This window comes from Carcharodon carcharias, chromosome 11, assembly GCF_017639515.1.
Source record: "Carcharodon carcharias isolate sCarCar2 chromosome 11, sCarCar2.pri, whole genome shotgun sequence".
NCBI lineage: Eukaryota > Metazoa > Chordata > Chondrichthyes > Lamniformes > Lamnidae > Carcharodon > Carcharodon carcharias.
In genome coordinates, this window is record NC_054477.1 from 29,658,220 (window position 1) to 29,677,094 (window position 18,875).

Below are 18,875 nucleotides of genomic sequence, written 5' to 3' on the forward strand. Positions count from 1 at the left end.
AAGATCACAACCAAAAGAATTCACTTGGTAGTATAGAATTTGAATATTGCTGGATTGAGAGACATGTTGCTGAGATTTACATCTTGCAATCATCAGGACAAATGCAAGAATGCCAAATTTCAAACAATCACAACAATTTATACTACAGGAGAAAAGGGTGTTGACTGGCTGGCAAGTAAACTCTGATTGGCGATAACAATGCCTCAGCAACTTGTCTCTCTCTTTTTAGCAACACCAAAAGAATTAAGAGACTATCATTTTTTTTGTTACTCTTAGATAGAAAATTAATATTTGGAAAGAAAAACTAAAATGGGAGAAAGCCAAGGGAATGGAGCTAAATGGGTGTCTCTTTCAGTGACATCACAAGTGTGTTGGGCTGAATGATCATCTGTGCTATAACATTTTGTGATTTTGCCTCTTGATCCCCCAAAGATAATCAAGTTCAGAGTATTAATCCATCTCATGTATCTAAAATTTAGTGCCAAGCCAGCCATCTTGCATCTGTCTTCTCACACTCCAACCCCATAAGTACCTAGGACCATCATGTATGACACTGTCCCCATTGCTTCTTTCACTAAACTGATCATAAGCAAGAACTGATTAATAAGGTGAGAAGCATATAGGAAGACTCACTTAACAAAAAACATTCTAATCATCAAAAAGGTTCACCTGTTACACATGCAGATTATCAGTGCAAAGCACATATAAATGCAGTACTTACAGTTTGCTGTCAGCTAAGGAAAGCTTATCTTTAAAGAGCTGAATTTCAGTCTCTTTCTCTTGAGTGACCATTTGGCTTTGGAACTTTTTCTCCCGATTCGATGCCAACAAAGATTCCAGATTTTTTATTGAAGTTCTCTCACTTGAAAGCTGATTTCTTAGGAGCTCTATTTCAGAACGGGCTGATTCCAGCTCATTTAGAACCTTATAAAAGCAAAGTAAACATTGCTGCATTTTTGAAACACAAGGTACTACGCTCAGTGAACAATGTGGTTATTTTACAATTTTGGCTAAAAGCTAAAACCCTAAATGTTTTGAGTTATGGTGGAAGATAGTGTATTAACATTTCCAACAATTACAGGTTAAACTACCTATTGAAGTAGGATAAAAGAAACTTTGACCCATGAGCAACCTTACTAAAGTTGATAGCAGCTAACAAAGTTTCCTTTATGGATGCTATTTTCAGTATAAGTTTTCCAGAATTAGCCCTTAATGCATTGTGGATGAGCTTTATAGGGCTGCTGGTGTCAGAGTTGATAACCAATCTAACATTGAAATTTATAGGTTAACATGTAACAAATTTGAATCTCACTTTGAGGTGATTGGCTACAGAGTTAGCTGTTAGTAGGTCAGGTGCCATTTTCTTCAATATGGCTCCAATCTTCAAAATAGATGGGAGAGTTTGAAGAGAGCAAGGAAAGTGTACAAAATGAAAACACAAAAAAACTCAAGGATAAAAAAAGTTCAATCCAGCAAACCTCACTCCTATGATACCCTACCCTAGTGTGAATTAAATAGGTATAAAGTAAAATTAATGTAAGAAAAATAAAAGAAAATGAGGAAGCTACACTGAAACACGAGAGAGGAGAGAAAACCTTGTGGATAGATATATCAGTTACTAAAAATTAAAATTGTAGTAGAAATGTCTATTTTAACTGCGTGGAGTTAATGGTTGGTATCACCACTGGAAATGGACCGAGGCAGCAGAAGCTCAGTCCCAGACAGACTTTGCCATGTCCTGAATTATTTTCCTTGGTTGGGGTCAGCCTTGAATGCAAGGTGGTCTGCTCTCCAGGAAGGAGTGCATTACTGCCAGGGAGAAAAAAGCTTGCTACCATGGTCCCTAAAATGAGAAGGAGTAATTTTAAAGGCACACAAGCTCCGAATAAAGAGAACGATATCCTGAAACACTTTGTGATGGACTTCGAATTAACTCAAACTGGTATTTGAAGGATTTGGGGTAGAGAGAGCAGGCTAAAGTAGCAGAAGGAAATTGGCTAGAGCCCCAAGCATCACTATTATGATCAACATATACATTTTGTGGAGCAGCTAACATCAATGGCAGAGAGGGGAGGGGACAGAGGCACAAGATAGGAATAAATGAGTGGCTAATTTTAAGGGTAGGGATTTGTCCCATTTTCCTCTGATCAACACTCTCCTGTTGCAAATATTTGAAGGATTCCAGCCCAAAATCACAGTGCTAAGTTCATTCATGATATCAGAGTTGTTTTGGATGCTCCACAGAGATTGGAATGGAATAGAGATGCTAGGGGACTGGAGCTGTACAATTCCAGATTTGTCCAAGCCAACAGGGAGGAGACAGAATAAAAGTCCTTTTCTCAAAGTTATTTTTCCAACAGTGGGAAGAGAAAAAAAGTGACTGGCAATGACCTTAGCACCTTCTTGCATTCCTTGGGAACAGAGTAACAAGCTGGGTACAAAATTGGCTCAGTGGCAGGAAACAAATGGTAATTGTTGACGGGTGTTTTTATGACTGGAATGCTGTTTCCAGTGGGGTTCCACAGGGCTCAGTACTAGGTTCCCTGCTTTTTGTGATATATATTATTGATTTGGATGTAAATATTGGAGGAATGACCAAGAGGTTTGCAGACTACACAAAAATTGGCCGCACGGTAGATAGCAAGAAGGATTGCCGTAGGCTGCAGGAAAAAAATCAATGGGCTGGTCAGGTGGGCAGCAAAGTGGCAAATGGAATTCAACCCAGAGAAGTGAGAGGTTTGACCTTCCCAAATGCAACACAAGGCTAAGGATTACACAATAAATGGGAGGATGCTGAGAGGAGTAGAGGAGGTGAGAGACCTTGGAGTGAATGTCCACAGATTCCTGAAGGTAGCAGGACAGGTTGGTAAGGTGGTTAAGAAGATGGAATCCTTTCATTTATTAGCCGAGGCATAGAATATAAGAGCAGGGAGGTTATGCTGGAACTATGTAAAATATTAGTTAGACCACAACTTGAGTACTGTGTGCAGTTCTGGTCAGCTCATTACAGAAAGGATGTAATTGCATTAGAGAGGGTACAGAGGAGATTTACAAGAATGTTGCCAGGACTGGAAAATTGCAGTTATAAGGAAAGACTGGATAGGCTGAGGTTGTTCTCCTTGGAACAGAAGAGGCTGAAGGGAGATTTGATGCAATGTGCAAAATTGTGAGGGGCACGGGTAGAGTGGATGGGAAGGGCCTATTTACATTAGCAGAGAGATCAGTGACTAGGGGGTATAGATTTAAAGTGAATGGTAGAAAAATTAGAGGGCAGGTGAGAAAAAACCTTTTCACCAAGAGAGTTTTGGGGTCTGGAACTCACTACCTGAAAGAGTATAAGAAGCAGTAACCCTTAACTCATTTAAAAGATACCTGGATATGCACTTCAAGTGCTGTAACCTGAAGGGCTATGGACTAAATGCTATAAAATGGGATTAGGCTGGTGGCTTGTTTTTCGGCCTGCGCAGAACGATGGGCCAAGTGGCCTCTTTTCTGTGCTGTAAACTTTAACTGATTCTATAATGCCATTGCTTGTTTGGCCATACACGTGGCCAAATGAAGCTTAAAAAGAAGGGCTTGACTTTTCTATACAAGCTTCAATATGAACAACTGATTCACGCATGAGTGCCAATTTTCAACAGTGGATAATTTGGCCTCAATATTAACCTCTCCATGACAGGTGGGACTCTAACTCACAGCACACTCATTGCTGCCTTTTGTACAACAGCTGATTTTGGGGTACTAAGTGTCATGCCATGGAGTGGAAGGGAGGAGGGAAACGTTTAATTAAAAAATTGAAATTGGCTTCCACAATGCAATTAAGAGGCCAATTTGAATTTGTTGCTGTTGTTCCCATGGTTTGGGAAACAGAGATGGGTACTACTGGCTGCCCAATGTTAGGGCCTCTCTCAGCACTGCTCACAGATCAGGAGTAGGAGTTCTCACCACAGGCTTCGCAAGGAAGCCTCCCCCACCCCAGCCCTCCCAATCACAGCCCACCATGCTCAGCAAATACCAGGCACTATCCCCAGAGGTCCCCAGTGTTGGCCTTCTGCTTCTATTGAACTATCCTACCCATCAGCCAAGTTAGTCAACTGGCCACTTGCCTGGCAGAAAATGGGCCTACAAAATATTCAGATCAGTAAGACCTTTGTGATCCAGACCTTAGGGATTCTTTGGCTGTTTCAAACAGAAACATAGCCCTTCAAGCCTGTTCTGCCATTCAATATGATCACGGCTAATCGTCTATCTCAACACCAAACTCCCACACTCTCCCCCATACCGCTTGATGTCTTTAGTCCAGAAATCTATCTATTTCCTTCAGAAATATATTCAGTGACTTGGCCTTCAGAGCCTTCTGTGGGAGAGAATTCCACAGGTTCACCAGCCTCTGAGTGAAGAAGTTTCTCCTCATCTCAGTCCTAAATGATCTACCCTGTATCCTGAAACTGTGACCCCTTGTTCTGGACCCTCCAACCTGAGGAAACATCATCCCTGTGTCCAGTCTGTCCAGCCTGTCAGAATTTTATATGTTTCAGTGAGATCCCCTTTCATTCTTCTAAACTCCTGTAAAGGAATACAGGCCTAATCAGCCCAATCTCTCCTCATCAGGCAATCCTGCCATTCGAGGAATCAGTCTGGTGAACCTTCACTGCACACCCTCAATGACAAGTATATCCTCTCTTAGGTAAGGAAACCCAAAACTGCACACAATAATCCAGGTGTGGTCTCACCAAGGCCCTGTACAGCTGCAGTAAGACATCCTTGCTCCATACTCAAGTTCTCTCACAATGAAGCCCAACATACCATTTGCCTTCCTAACTGCTTGCTGCACCTGTATGCTTGCTTTCAGTGATTGGTGTACAAGGTCCTTTTGTGCATCAACATTTCCCAATCTGTTTTTCCTACTGAACTAGATAACTTCACACTTATTCATATTATACTGCATCTGCCATGTATTTGCCCACTCACTCAACCTGTCTAAGTCACCTTGAAGCCTCTTAGTGCCCTCCCCATCACTCACATTCCCACCAAGTTTCACGTCATCAGCAAACTTGGAAATATTACATTTTGGTTCCCTCATCCAAATCATTGATATATATTGCGAATAACAGCACTGTTCACTGTGGTACCCCACTAGTCACAGTCTGCCACTTCGAGAAAGACCTATTTATTCCTACTCTGTTTCTTGTCTGTTAACCAATTCTCAATCCATGCCAATATAATTACCCCCAATTCCATGTGCTTTAATTTTACATACTAACCTCTTATGTGGGACTTTATCAAAAGCCTTAAGAAAATCAGCCACACCATCCCCACCTCTCCGTAAACATTGAGGCTTTTATTTCCACAAAGATAAATTTCAGGTTCGCAGCAATTTGACCAACTGCATTCCAATCTATTAGTTTGGTAATAAGACAACAAGTGAAAGCATATAATCTGCTCCAGGTTTTGCAGATAACCTGAAGAACTCTGCATACCTGGTCCATATCTGACTACTACTTGAGAGCCACACTGACAAAACTGAAGTATTGCTTAAAGAATTCTTATTTTTCCATTCTACATACTTGCTCCATCTCCTTGTTTTTGTTGGCCACCTGCCTCATCATCATCTCTTTGTTAGAATCCAACTTCAAACATAGTTCTTGAGTAGATGTGAGGTCAGTGAGGGCTGTGCTCTTTTCACTTTGGACCTGCCGAAGTTCATCTTCCAGCTTCATTATCAACTTATTAAGTGAGCAGACCTGGGCTTTATATGCATTCCTAGCAGCCTCTTGCTACAGAGAAAATCCATTTTTACATGTTAAAAAATTTGGGAAAATTAAACTGCAGAAGAAGAAATCTTAGGAAAAATTATTCCTTGGTGAAATTACATGAAAATACACTCAAAATTAGAAAATAGATGAATTCTATTCTCCTACTTTGGTTTTGGAAACAAACTTAGAACTGTTTTTGATAATGAACCGTCAACTAACTATAGTTGATGTTAATTACAGATTCACAAAAAAGTTTTATGTTCACCTTCTTAAGATTTGCATCTCTATATTGTAAAGCATCCACTAACAGCAGATTTGCTTGTCATAGTAAATGATGGATTATAAATTCGCCAGTTCTTACCTCTTCAATTTCTTTTTCAAATGAGTTAACTTTTTCACACATCCTGCGGTTCTCTGCTTTCGCAGTAACAAGCTCCAGCTGAACTGAATTGAATTCGCCCTCTATTTGGCGAGCTTTCAATTCCCAGGTCTCTGTTTGTGCACTAGTTCTACGACACTGCTCCATCAGATTAAAATTCTCATTTTCCTAATAGGCATACAAAATAATCAATCCACCAAAAATCACAACCGATTTTTTTTTAAAAGGCGGCTATGACACATTACACCTGTAGCCTGAACATCAATTTTTCATGACAATATTTTGCCACCTTAGTTGTCATAGGTCAGAGTTTATATAACATGTTAATGTAATCAATTAAAGCATGGCTGCACCTGGAACCAAGAAAGCACCAGCAAGTGTGAACCTCCTTCCTGCCACCACAACACTCATTGGCATCATGACATCCCCATGCCCACTTTCAAACAACAAATCCCCCTGATTCACGTCTAGTCTGCTCAGCCTATGACCCCCAAAAAGGAATTACCTCAGCCCTGTCAATATATCATGCTATCCGACTATGTAGGCATACAAGATTGCACACACCACATCATCTGCAATACAGCCTGTCAATTTTTTCACAACTCAATAAATCTAGGAAAGTCTGGTCTTGCTAATAGCCATTTCTCACTTCTGAAATTTCTTCTTTCCAAAATTCCCCCATTGAATGAATTCATCAAAAGAAAATGACATTTGGGAATAATGGTTTAAACTGGGAGAAAAAAAATACTGAACGGCTTCTTGACTGTTTGGTGCTTCCCCAGCAATTTTCCTTCACTAGATTAATCAATTCTTGTGAAAAAAAGACTTGCTGCATTACTGTAGCACCTTTCATGACCTCAGGGTAACCCAAGTTCTTTACAACCAATGGAGTACTTAGTCACTGATGTAATCTGTATAATGTAATGTGTAATGTTTATTGAGGTGTTTAGGCTATTAATGAGAAAATTAAGCACCATTCTACAAATCAAAATTATGTCACTGGAGGCTAGATTATGGCAGCACTGGGCTGAACAAATGGGAAGATTCTTTTGTATCATCAATGACATGGGTAGAGATATAGGATTGGCTCGTAGAGTTACTCTGTTAGCCAAGCAAGCAGAGCATATTTTGGGTATGAGAAGAAAACTAAATAAGGTGTTAGTCATTAACAAGTTAATTACTTTCTGCCCTACAACTAATATAGACATTCAGGTCTGGAGAAATGCGCTTCTCCCCAATAAACGTGATTTCACTTCTCTTCATTAATAATTTTCTTCCTGTTCATTTCTCCTGCAGCATTGACCTTTGGCTTTGGTACAGCTCCGTGGGTTTTCACCTGTAATATGCTCAAGTGGCCTTTGCTCACAACTCAGCACAGAAAGTGAGCATTAGGATGCTATATCTATCACAAGGGGCAACAATTGTAATCTAATCCTGTCAACATCAGATATTCATACACATGCACTTCAGGGGTCCTTAAAGAGCAATCAAAGTTGGGAACCATGGCCATGCAGACAATTTTCCCCTTCCCAACCAGTAAGTTCAGAAGCTAAAATGACATTTTTATTTTGGGGCACAAATCGGGTGAGCAGTTTACCTCCATGATATTGTCATCATGATGCCAAGCCCCATTTCCATTTACCTGACAGGTTTCCCAATGGCTTTGGAAATTGGACAGCCTGCCATATGACCTGCACAATTTCTGGCACGCTTCCTGAGTCACATAAGGTGGGGATAAACCTCTAAAAGCAAGGCTACATTCCCAGCTTTTATTTTTGCTGGAAGAATGCTCAAAATATTTTGACAGCACGGATGAGTAGAAAGATTGCCTCCAGATTTCAGTTGCTTTTCTGGAGGTCCTGGTGGGGTCATCAGAGCAATATGGAGTAACTGCTCAGAAGTCAGAGGCTGCAGTAGCACCCCCACAGCAAACAGTTACATTCTGAAATGATTTTCTTTTTGGACACTACTAGACATTTTGTTTGTTTACAAATTATGCTCAGCCCTTTCTTCTCACTACTCTCTCTAAAAGCCTTTGCAGTTTCCCTTCAGAGACGGCAATAAAGTTGCAGCCTCCAACTAATAATCCGGGAAGGTCTTTAATCTCTCTAAGAATATTTTTGTAATACAAATTGAATAAATCTGGGGAGAAAACACACCCCTGCCTGACCCTTCTTTTATTCTCCCCAAAATTGCTTAGATCGTTCTCAATTTTTACTGTTGCAGCTTGTTCCCAATAAAGATTTCTTATCACTAAGAGTCTTGCCATCAAGGTCAAGAGACTCTAACATGCTCATCAGTTCTTCATGTTTGACCATATCAAATGCCTTACTATAATCAATAAAACACAAAGTAAGAACAGCAATAAATAAGATGGAAAACAATAAAGCCAAAGGCCAAATGAAATAGTCACCAAACAAATTAAAAGTTTAGAAGACTTTGGAATAGACAAACTGACTCTCATCTTTAATGACGTTTACTACATAGGAGAAATCCCAGAAGACTTAAATAAATCAATATTTATTGCGCTCCCTAAAAAGCCCAGAGCAATTGAATGTGAACTCCATTGCACTTAGTCTGAGCAGTCACATTACTAAGATCTTTCTTCAAATACTGATGAGTAGGGCCAGGATCAAGATAAGGCCAGAAATTTCAGCTCTTCTATATTGTTCTGTAGAAGGTAGAAGAATGAGAAATGCTATTTTTAATGGTATGCAAGCTATCAGAAAGGGCCAAAGAGATGAAAAAAGATGTATTCTCCCCCACTACTTTCAACAATTCCTCCCTCCATCATAACCTTCAGTGTACAATTACAAGGGGCAGAATTATGCCCTGGCGGGCGGGCTCGGCGGGGGTGGTCGGGAAGTCGAGGGTTAAAGGAGGTTGTGTGTGTGGAGGGGGGTGGAGGAGCAGGGTGCATGGTTGAGGGAAGGTAGGATAGTGGAGTTAAGGCCACAATCAGATCAACCATAATCTCACTGAATGGCATAGCAGGCTTAAGGAGCCAAATGGCCTGCTCCTGCTCCTATCCTTCCTTCACATAATACACTAACAGCTTCTCAAGGGCAATTAGAGATGGGCAACAAATGCTGGCCTTGCCAACAATACTCACATCCCATGAATGAAGGGAAAAAAATTATCTTCTTGCATCCCAACACTTGTGCATGCACCAACATCTCTCACAGCACTCCCTCCTCACTTCACATTACACACACCTGGCTTAACATCATCATCTACTCAGCTTCATTCCATCTTGCTTCTTTTCCACTTCCTGACATAGAATGGTTACAGCACAGAATAAAGCCATTTGGTCCATCGTGTCATGATGGCTCATTGCCTTAGTAACGTTGCAGGATAAATATGTTGTGACAGTTTTCTGGTTACTTTTTACAAACTTGCATTTTCTTGTATCCATGGTGGAACATTGTGATGGAGATATTGTTGGACTGGTAGCCTCTTCTTTTCACAAATGCTGTGGACTGGTGTTCTGGTACCCGAATGGCAATATGCTTGCAATCAATGATGCTAGGTAAACCGGGCACTACTGAAAAACCCTCAAGCTCTCTCCTGCTAATTATTGACATATGAGATAAGGTGGCTAGGAAATCGGTGACCTCTTTAATGCAGCTATATACTGCAGCTTGGGATTTATGGCTAATATTCCCTCCCACAGAATGGAAGGAGCGTGTGCCAAGAAGTTAAGAGCTGTGATGACTTTGACAGCCACCAGCAATACATTCCCCTATTCCAATATGCAGCAAGTCCTGTTACAGGCTGCAGAGGTCTGAAACACTTTGCCTGGAGAAGCACAGCATCCTGATGCACTCCACCAGGTAGTTTCAAAATGACCACCCAGACTGTAGCCTGTGCATTGGGTTTGGTCATCCACTAGCAGTCCCCCTCACCTGATGTCTTCTGAGAAGCCCAGTTACTTCTGGCGCTGATTCTTGAAGTTACAGCTGCAGCTGCTCCTTTTCCTCCTGTTCCAAATGCTCTTCCATCCAAATGAAACCAGCAATAAATAGCACCCAAAATCAGCACAGAAAGCCTCGGCTAAGATCAGGAAAACAAGGTGCAAAAGAAGTGATCTTGATCAAATAAACCTGCAACTGCATGACCCTTTAAGTACTACTTCAGTGACTCTGAGACCAAAACCACAGGTTTTACTGGAGGGTCAGACACTGGATGGGGTCTTCTGCTAGTTTTATCTAAAATGGTGCTGTGGTGACAATTGTATTGCAGGATCTAAATTTTAGTATATTCACAAAGCACCCACCTACCTGTTGTAAGTACCTGGCCCAATTCCAGAATTTGCTTGATTTAAACGGTGGCAGGCAGACGCACATCAGGAACACACCAATAAATACCCAAGCAGAATTTTAACCAACTGCCTTGCCCACCCTGTTCCCATCTGGTGGACAGGGTTAAAACTGGATATTAACTATAGCACTCTTAATAACAGTCCAGAAAAGATTAATCCATCTGAAGCAAACAGGGATTAAATGTAGGATCTGAATGGACATACTTGCTGAGCAACTGGGAGAGCTATATTTTGTCACTGACCTTGCCACTAAGTATATTTTCCACCTTGGATATCTCAGAGATGTAATCCTGGACTTTGATCTTCAAGTCTTTATTCTCTTGAATACATTCTTCCAGTTTACGGTTCACTGACTATAACAAATAAGATATGCATAGACTGAAACATATCAGACCTATAAATTGACAAAATTACATGTTTACTGTCGGTCATTTATCTAGAAAATCCCTTTGAAGTTTTACAATGTGATTTGTGCACATGGACATCTGAATCTCTTTGCCCCTTCACAGCTCTCATCTCTCACCATTAGGGAAATATTCTGATTTGTCATATTTGGATTAAAGTGGATGATCTTACACATCCCCACAATGAACTCCAGGTTCAAAGCTTCAACCATTCGTAGGGCTGGATTATACCAAAGGCTTTGGGACTCCAATATCAGAACCCATTGGGTAGCCAGCACCACACTCTCTGACGCAATCTTTCAAGAGATGGTGTCCTAATTAGCTGCTTCCATGCTCAGCATCCTATTAAGGAGGCAGTGGCTCCTCAGCTGCTGGCCCAATCCGGTGTGGAGGGCGCTGCTGAAGCAGATCTGAGACTGTGATCAATTTTCCATGTCAATGAGAAGCAAAATGGGGTGTGGTTGATCCCTTACCAGCACTGAAAATGAAAACTACCTCCAGGGAATGAAGTTCAAGTTTACTGTTCAAAAAATGAGGGCTTAGTGGCTGGAACCATTACTGATAGTTGAAGAAAGAAGTAGCAAAAGGATAGAGGGGGGAAAGTAGGGGAGTAGGAAGTGAAACAAAGGGCAGGGGCAGAGAGGGAAGAAGAACGCAGAGTAAAAGAGGAGTGAGGGGTAAACAATTGCAGGGAATATCTCAGTTTGTGAGGTGATGTGGAGTGGTGCAGCTAGAAAAACATCTTGTGTGAGGTGCACTGAAAGTGCCTTCGGGGTGGGAGAGAAAGACGTCAGAGTAAGATGGAGAGGGAGGGGATATTAGGGAATGGGGGTGGGGGTAATTCTCAGGGAAGGGCCAGTCTAATCAACAACTACCTTAGGAACATGCCAGAAGAGTCTTAGCAGTGGTCAGCCTCAGCCCAGAGCTGGAATAAATATAGACATCATGGGTGGCAAATCATTATTATCAAGAGAGTCGGAGTAGGTCTGATTATTTTGGCTGGGGTGGCCAGAGCAGACTGAACACGGATGGCAGAGCAAGAAAGAGGGTGACTTTGGATGGACCAACCAGTATAAACGGAGTGAGACTGGAAGGGGAATGGGCTGAGAGTGTCAGAATACACCAAGGTGGTCAGTAAAACTAATAAACTAAAGTTAAAAGTGATTAAAATAATGACAATCCATAAGTAATACAATTCCAACACTTAAAAAGATGTGCAGACAGCTTAAATATTGCTAAAGGGCAATCCTTTGCCAGAGCACAGAACTGCAATCAAACTCAAACAATTAGTACATACTAGCAACTAATGTTTTAGCACCATCTAATGTCACACGTTAATAACATTAAAAATACCTATTGCAGCACCTGGTGTAATCAAACAGGCCTAGAAAGTTAATGGCAGCACAAGAATTTCTCAGGGGCTAAACAAGTGCCTAAGTGTCCAATCTGACAAATGCACACATTTATCCCCAGCGCAAGTGCAACGCACATCATATTGGAAGAAAAGAGAGAAAAAAAAAAATCACCACCTGGAGTCTACCCTGCAACAGTCTGAAATTAAACCACTCTGTTTGCAACTTTGGTGTCACATTTGATACTGAGATAATTTTCCATCACAAAGGTAACAGCCTGATTTCGTCCCGGTCTCAACTCATCTGCTGCTGAAACCCTAATTCATGCCTTTATTATCTCTAGACTTGACTATTTCAACACACCCCACCCTGCTGGTCTCCCACGTTTTATCCTGCATAAAATTGAGGTCAACTAAAACTCTGCTGCCCATGTCTTAACTTGCATCAAGTCCCATTCCCCTATCATCCTTGATCTCACTGACCTATTTTGGCTCCCAGTCAAGCAACATCTTGATTTTAAAATTCTCATCCTCGTTTTCAAATCCTTCCATGACCTCACCTTTCCCTATCTTTGTAATCTTTTTCCGGCCTACAACCCTCCAAGATATTTGCGCTTCTCAAATTCTGGCCTCTTGTACACCCCCAATTTTAAATGACTAATTTTTTTTTTTGAAAAATATACTTTATTCATAAAATATCTGAAAGAACATTACAAAACATTTCTAAATCGCCATCACTAAAAGTGCAATCAGATTCAACTTTTATACATAGATCATGAGGTGCTTCAATATATTCAATTAATATTAGTCATTTCAATATCGTCATTACAGACAGTCAGACAGTGCAATGGTATTGGAGTTACCAACATACATCATGTTGCACTCTGAGGTGCTTCAATACAATTAGTATTCAATGCATACATTTATTGTGAGCCGTACAGCCCAAGGGGTCTATATCTTTCCCAGCCCCTTGGCGCACTGTGGCAAAAAGATCATAGACAGCGACCTTTCCCCATTGGGCCTTTGCAGCGGCTGCCCAAACTTTACTGTATCCCTCAGCACGTAGTGTTAGACCTTGGAATGTGCCAGTCTGCAACACTCAGTCAGGAACAACTCTTTGCACCGGAAGACCAACAAATTTCAGGCAGACCAAAGAGAGTCTTTCACAGAGTTGATGATCCTCCAAGCTTACACTAATGTTTGCCACACCTTCAGTTGACTAGGCCCCCAATACTGGAATTCCCCCTCTATAACACTCTGCCTTTCTTTAATTCTGATGAAGAGTCATACAGACTTGAAATGTTAACTCTGTCTTCCTCTCCACAGATGCTGTCAGACCTGCTGAGTTTTTCCAGCAATTTTTGATTTTGTTTCAGAATTCCAGCATCCGCAGTACTTTGCTTTTAACTCTGCCTTTCTACCTCATTGTCCTCCTTAAAGATACTCCTTAAAGTCAATTTCCTTGATCAAATTTTTGGTCATCTGACCTAATATTGTCTATGCAGCTCAGTGACATACTTTGTTTTATATGCTCCTGTGAAGTGCCTTTTGATGCTTTCTTATGTTGAAGGCACCATAAGTTGTTGTTGTATCTGAGACAGGTCTTTTGCATATGAAAATAAGGCACTGACTGCATTCAATGAAAACCAAGTCTCTCTACAGGTAGGTCCTTAAAGGGACGAACGCTGTCACTACAAAATATGTAAATTTGTTAAAAATACTTATCTGAATGGGGAGCCAGAAGAAGCAGGAATGTTTGATTGCCAACTCATTTAGTCCTCTTTAAAGACTTACTGGAGGGCCATTGCCAGTGATGCAGCAGCCTGATCTTTTAGGCCTCTTTTGCATCGAACTGGCTGGAGACACTTATAAAGTGTCTCGCTAGTTCAATAATAATAGAGGCCCAGGGCTCAACATTAGGTGCATCTCTTGTTAGAACTCAGATAGCCAGGCACTAGGCCTATCTTACACTTCCCAGCTTTTATTACAGAGACATACATTACATATCATGTACTTCCAATCAAACAACTACAGTTTCAACTGGTTTCCTATACATTAGCACAGGTAAGTCCCAAAATAATGCCTACCACTTGAATACAATTAAACATCTAACTAATATACAATTCACACTCTGGGTTATCCTGAGGATTGTTCCCTCAGAAATTATGCCTACGGTGTTTTATTTTCACATGCTCAGCCTGGGCCTGAAGGAGAGAGGAAAGCAACAGATGGAGCGTTGTTGTGAGGTGTGGATATAGAATACTCTGATGTGAAAAAATAAACTAAGAGAGAAACACAATGATCACGTGCTCAATTTGTTTCCATTTTCCCACAGTTTTCAAATAGAGGAATTAACACTATATTGTATTCCATCAACAAACTATTGGATTGGGAAGTGTGAGGAACTGATTATGCATTCCAGAAGTAAAACATTTAGGGCAAAGAGTAATTCTTGGATTTTTTTTCTGACCACAGGAACCCCAGACTACCAGTTAAGAACATAAGAACAAAGATACAAGAGTAGGAGTAGCCCTTACAGCCCATTGAGTTTGCTCCGCTATTCAATAATATCATGGTACATCTGATCGTGGCCTCCAGTCCACTTTCCTGCCTGTTCCCCATAACCCTAGACTTCCCTATAGTTCAAAAATCTATCAGCCTCAGCCTTGAATATATTCAATGACTCAGCTTCCAGGTCCCTAAAGCATTCCAAAAATTGATGAACCTCAGAAGAAATTCCTTCTCATCTCCATCATAAATAAGAGACCCCCTTATTCTAAAACTATACCCCCTAGTTCTAGATTCCCCCACGAAGGGGAAACATCCTCTCAGCATCTACTTTGACAAGCCCCTTCAGAATTTTACACGTTTCAATAAGATCTCATTCTTTTCAACTCCAATGGGTATAGGCCTAACTTCTACTACTTTTCCTCATGCGATAGCCTCTTCATGCTAGGAATCAACCTAGTGAACCTTCTGTGAATGTCCCCCAGTGCAAGTATATCCCTCCTTAAATAAGGACACCAAAACTGTAAGCAGTATTCCAGGTGTGGTCTCACCAATGCCCTTGTTACAATCTGGTTAGGGACCAGTAACTTTTTGTTTAAAGTAGACGAAGTTTGAAATCAAGCTACAAGATTCCATAAAGGGAAACTTTATGGCCAGTATCTTTGGCTCGGCAAGCGGGGGCAGTGCCAAGGCGAGGTGTAAAATGACGCGCGGTGACGTCGGGTGTGTGTCCTGGCATCACTGTGCATCATTTAGATTTTCAGTTCGGTGGGTGCGCAGCTGAGTCAGCTGCGTGCCCGCCGAACTGTCAAAGGCCTATTAAGGCCATTTAAAAAGCCACTAAAGCAATTAGCTGAGCTTCCCATCCAACCTTAAGGCTCAGGTGGCCTTTACATTTTTCATGGAACCTCATCCACAGGCGGGATGAGGTTTCATGAATGTTTTTAGTGTTTGAAAAATTTTTAATAAAATTAATGGAGATGTCCCAGCTCATGTGACCATTTCACATGAGGGGACATGTCCTTAAATTTTTTTTTAAACCTTTCTTCAATGTTTTATAAGTGAAAGTAATCTCCCTGAGGCACCTCTGTACCTCAGGAAGATTTCTGCGCTCTTTCGCACGCATGTGTGAGAGCGCACTCCCTGACTCAGGCAACATCTCCCCCCTGCCCGCACAGGGAGTGCTCTGCGCTTCCGGGCATGCGTCACGCTGGGTAGGCCTTAATTGGTCCACCCATGTAAAATGGCGGTGCCTAGCCGATCGGGCGCACGAATCAGCTGCACTCCCCTATGATACAAAGTCAGAAAAGTAAAATAGTTTACAATATCTACCTTATATTCTAACATTCAGAATTAACATGAGGTAAATATGAATTAACAGGCAAATTGTGGTCATACACACACACTGCACAGTAAATGGCAGATAGGACCAAGACAGATCCCACGGATTTCTCAGCCACTCATCCAGGCATCAGTGATCATCCAGAGGCACACAATCTCGTTAAAACACTGTCTCTCTCATGAGGGATTTCAACACTCCACTTTTGAAGATCTAGCCTCTGAATTCCCTCAAAAGCTGCTCTGACTCAGACTGCCTCAATAACTGCTCACCTCCTGATGGTTCAATCTCTTCTCCTGAGACTGCATTCCACAGGATTCACAAAGCTACACTCTCACTTCTAATTACCAGCACACGTCCAACACTTTCATAGGCTGCTAGCTTCATGAAGCTGGCACTGCCCCTAGGTCTCTCTGAAATCCAATTTCCCAGCTGCATCGAGCTATAAATGGCTCCCAGGGGTTCTTCTGAGACCAACTGCCTGGAGCCTGCTAACAGCAGAACCTTTTTGGTTTACAGCCCCTTCCCTTGCTGTAGGACACTCACTCTCCCAGAAAACACACAGATAAAACCACAGTATCTTCTTATGCTGCACCCATCTCCATGCTATCATAGTTTTTCAAGGTTCACTGAATGCTTTTAAACTAATTTAACTCTAACTCCCAAAACAAAACCTCTCTGGATTGCACTTTGTCTCCGGCTCTCAAGCCAATTAAGTCCACCAGTTGTTTAAGGATCTGACCTTTCTAGCTGTTAATCCCTTAAGTCAATAAGGCATCAATATTTTAAGTGTAATAGACTCCAAGGCTGGAATTTTCTGGCCCATTGCTGTGGGAGCAGGGCCAGAAAATGCAACAAGCTGTTCAAAGCTCCATTGACTTCGGTGGGGCCGTAAAATCCCACCGGTGGGAAGGGCTATAAAATTCCACCCCAATCTTCTTTAGTTACATTCATCCCATTTTCTACAGTTAAACTTAAATTTTCCCATAACTAAAAATTCTCTAAAATATTAACATGGGCCATGAGTGAGATACTTGTCACACACTGTACAGTTTAACAAGACTACCCTATTTTTATACTCCATCCCCCTTTCAATAAAGACTAACATTCCATTTCTCTCCCTAATTATTTACTCTACCTGGATGCTAACTTTTTATGTTGCATGTATATGGACACCAAGATCCTGCTTCACCACAGCATTCTGTCATCCGTTCCCATTTAAATAATGGGCCATAACTTCTGAGCTCCCCAGTGACAGATTTGGGGGGTGCCCCAAAGATGCGCTGCGGAACCCCTCTTGGAACTTCAAAGGTGAGGGTTTGCGCGACAATTTCCCAGAAGCGCATACTTCCCCTGGGCAATTGCCCTGCTCTGGGAACCATCTGAAAATGCAATTTAAATCACAAACTTCAGATGGTTCCGGCTGTGTTACAAAAATAGTTACTCAGAGAAAGTTAGAAGAATTAAAACCTCTTCTAACTTCTGGGTAACTATTGTAAAGACACAGACCGCACTCCCCCTTGCCCCATGGCACGGGATCCCCACCACATCCCCCAGGGGTCTTGCCCCCGCCCCCCCGATTTTCCACCCCTCCCCCAACTCCCCATGGGATTCCCCCCGACTAATCTACCCCCTCCCCCAATTCCTCATGGGATTCCCCTGACCCGACCGGATCCCGTCACGGATGGCCTGACACCCTCCCTGGACCAGAAACCCCCCCACACTCGACCTGACCACATCCCCCAGCCAGACCTCTGCCTTTTTGAGTTGATGCAGTGTAAAGCAGGGTCTTCTAGGGCCAGAGGTGCTGAATGTCATCCTGCAAGGCCATCCGCAGTCTCAGAATTTTTAAATTCCAGGAGGAGGCCATTCAGCCCATCATGTCCGCACTGGCTCTTGAACAAGAGATTCACTTAGTGCCACTCTCCTGCCTTCTCCCAGTACCCTGCACATTCTTCACTTTCAGCTCAGTCTAATTCCGTTTTGAATGCTTCGATTGAACCTGCCTCCACCACGCTCTCAAGCAGTGCATTCCAGAGAAAGCATTTGTGTGAAAAAACTTTTGCTTCTTTTGCCAATTATTTTAAATTTGTACTTTCTTGTCCTCAATCCTTCCTCAAGTGGGAACAGTTTCTCCCAATCTATTCTGCCCAGACTCATGATTTTGAATGCCTCTATCAAATCACCTCTCAGCCTTCTTTTCCCCAAGGAAAACAGTCCCAACTTCTCCAATCTATTTTCATAACTGAAGTTAATCATCCTTAGACCATTCTCATGAATCTTTTCTGTACTCACTCCAATGCCTTCAGATCCTTCCTAAAGTGCAGCATCCAGAACTGGACGCAATACTCCACCTAATGCTGAACTAGTGACTTACACAAGCTCAACATAACCTCCTTGCTCTTCTACTCCATGCCCCTAATAATAAAGCTTAGGATACTGTATGCTTTATTAGTTGCTCTCCCAACCTGTCCTGCCATCTTCAATGACTTACGTACATTTCCACCCCACTCTGCGCCTGCACCTCCTTGAAAATTATACTCTTCATTTTATATCTCCATGCTCTTCCTACCAAAATGAACCACTTAACAATTCTCCGCATAGAACATCATCTTCCAGCAGTCCACCTAGCCCACCAATTTGCTATGTCCATTTGAAGCTCTACACTATCCTTCTCACAGTTCACAATGTTTCCAAGTTTCATATCATGTGAAACTTTGAAATTGTGCCCTGTACAATCTAGGTCTCGGTCATTAATATATTACCAGAAAAAAAAGGGTGCCAACACTGACCCCTGGGGAACTCCACTACACACCC

The 18,875-nt window shown here is 41.8% G+C and overlaps 1 protein-coding gene across 1 annotated transcript in view; it reads right to left on the reverse strand.

Moving 5' to 3' along the window:
• tsga10 (testis specific, 10) overlaps positions 1 to 18,875 on the reverse strand; it is a gene marked incomplete at its 5' end in the record, with an annotated part of 157,910 nt that overhangs the window by 12,981 nt on the left and 126,054 nt on the right. Inside the window, 4 exons of the mRNA XM_041198661.1 lie at positions 722 to 924; positions 5,568 to 5,777; positions 6,118 to 6,303; positions 10,699 to 10,809. Of these exons, the coding sequence (XP_041054595.1) occupies positions 722 to 924; positions 5,568 to 5,777; positions 6,118 to 6,303; positions 10,699 to 10,809 (710 nt within the window). The remainder of the gene's footprint in view (positions 1 to 721; positions 925 to 5,567; positions 5,778 to 6,117; positions 6,304 to 10,698; positions 10,810 to 18,875) is intronic.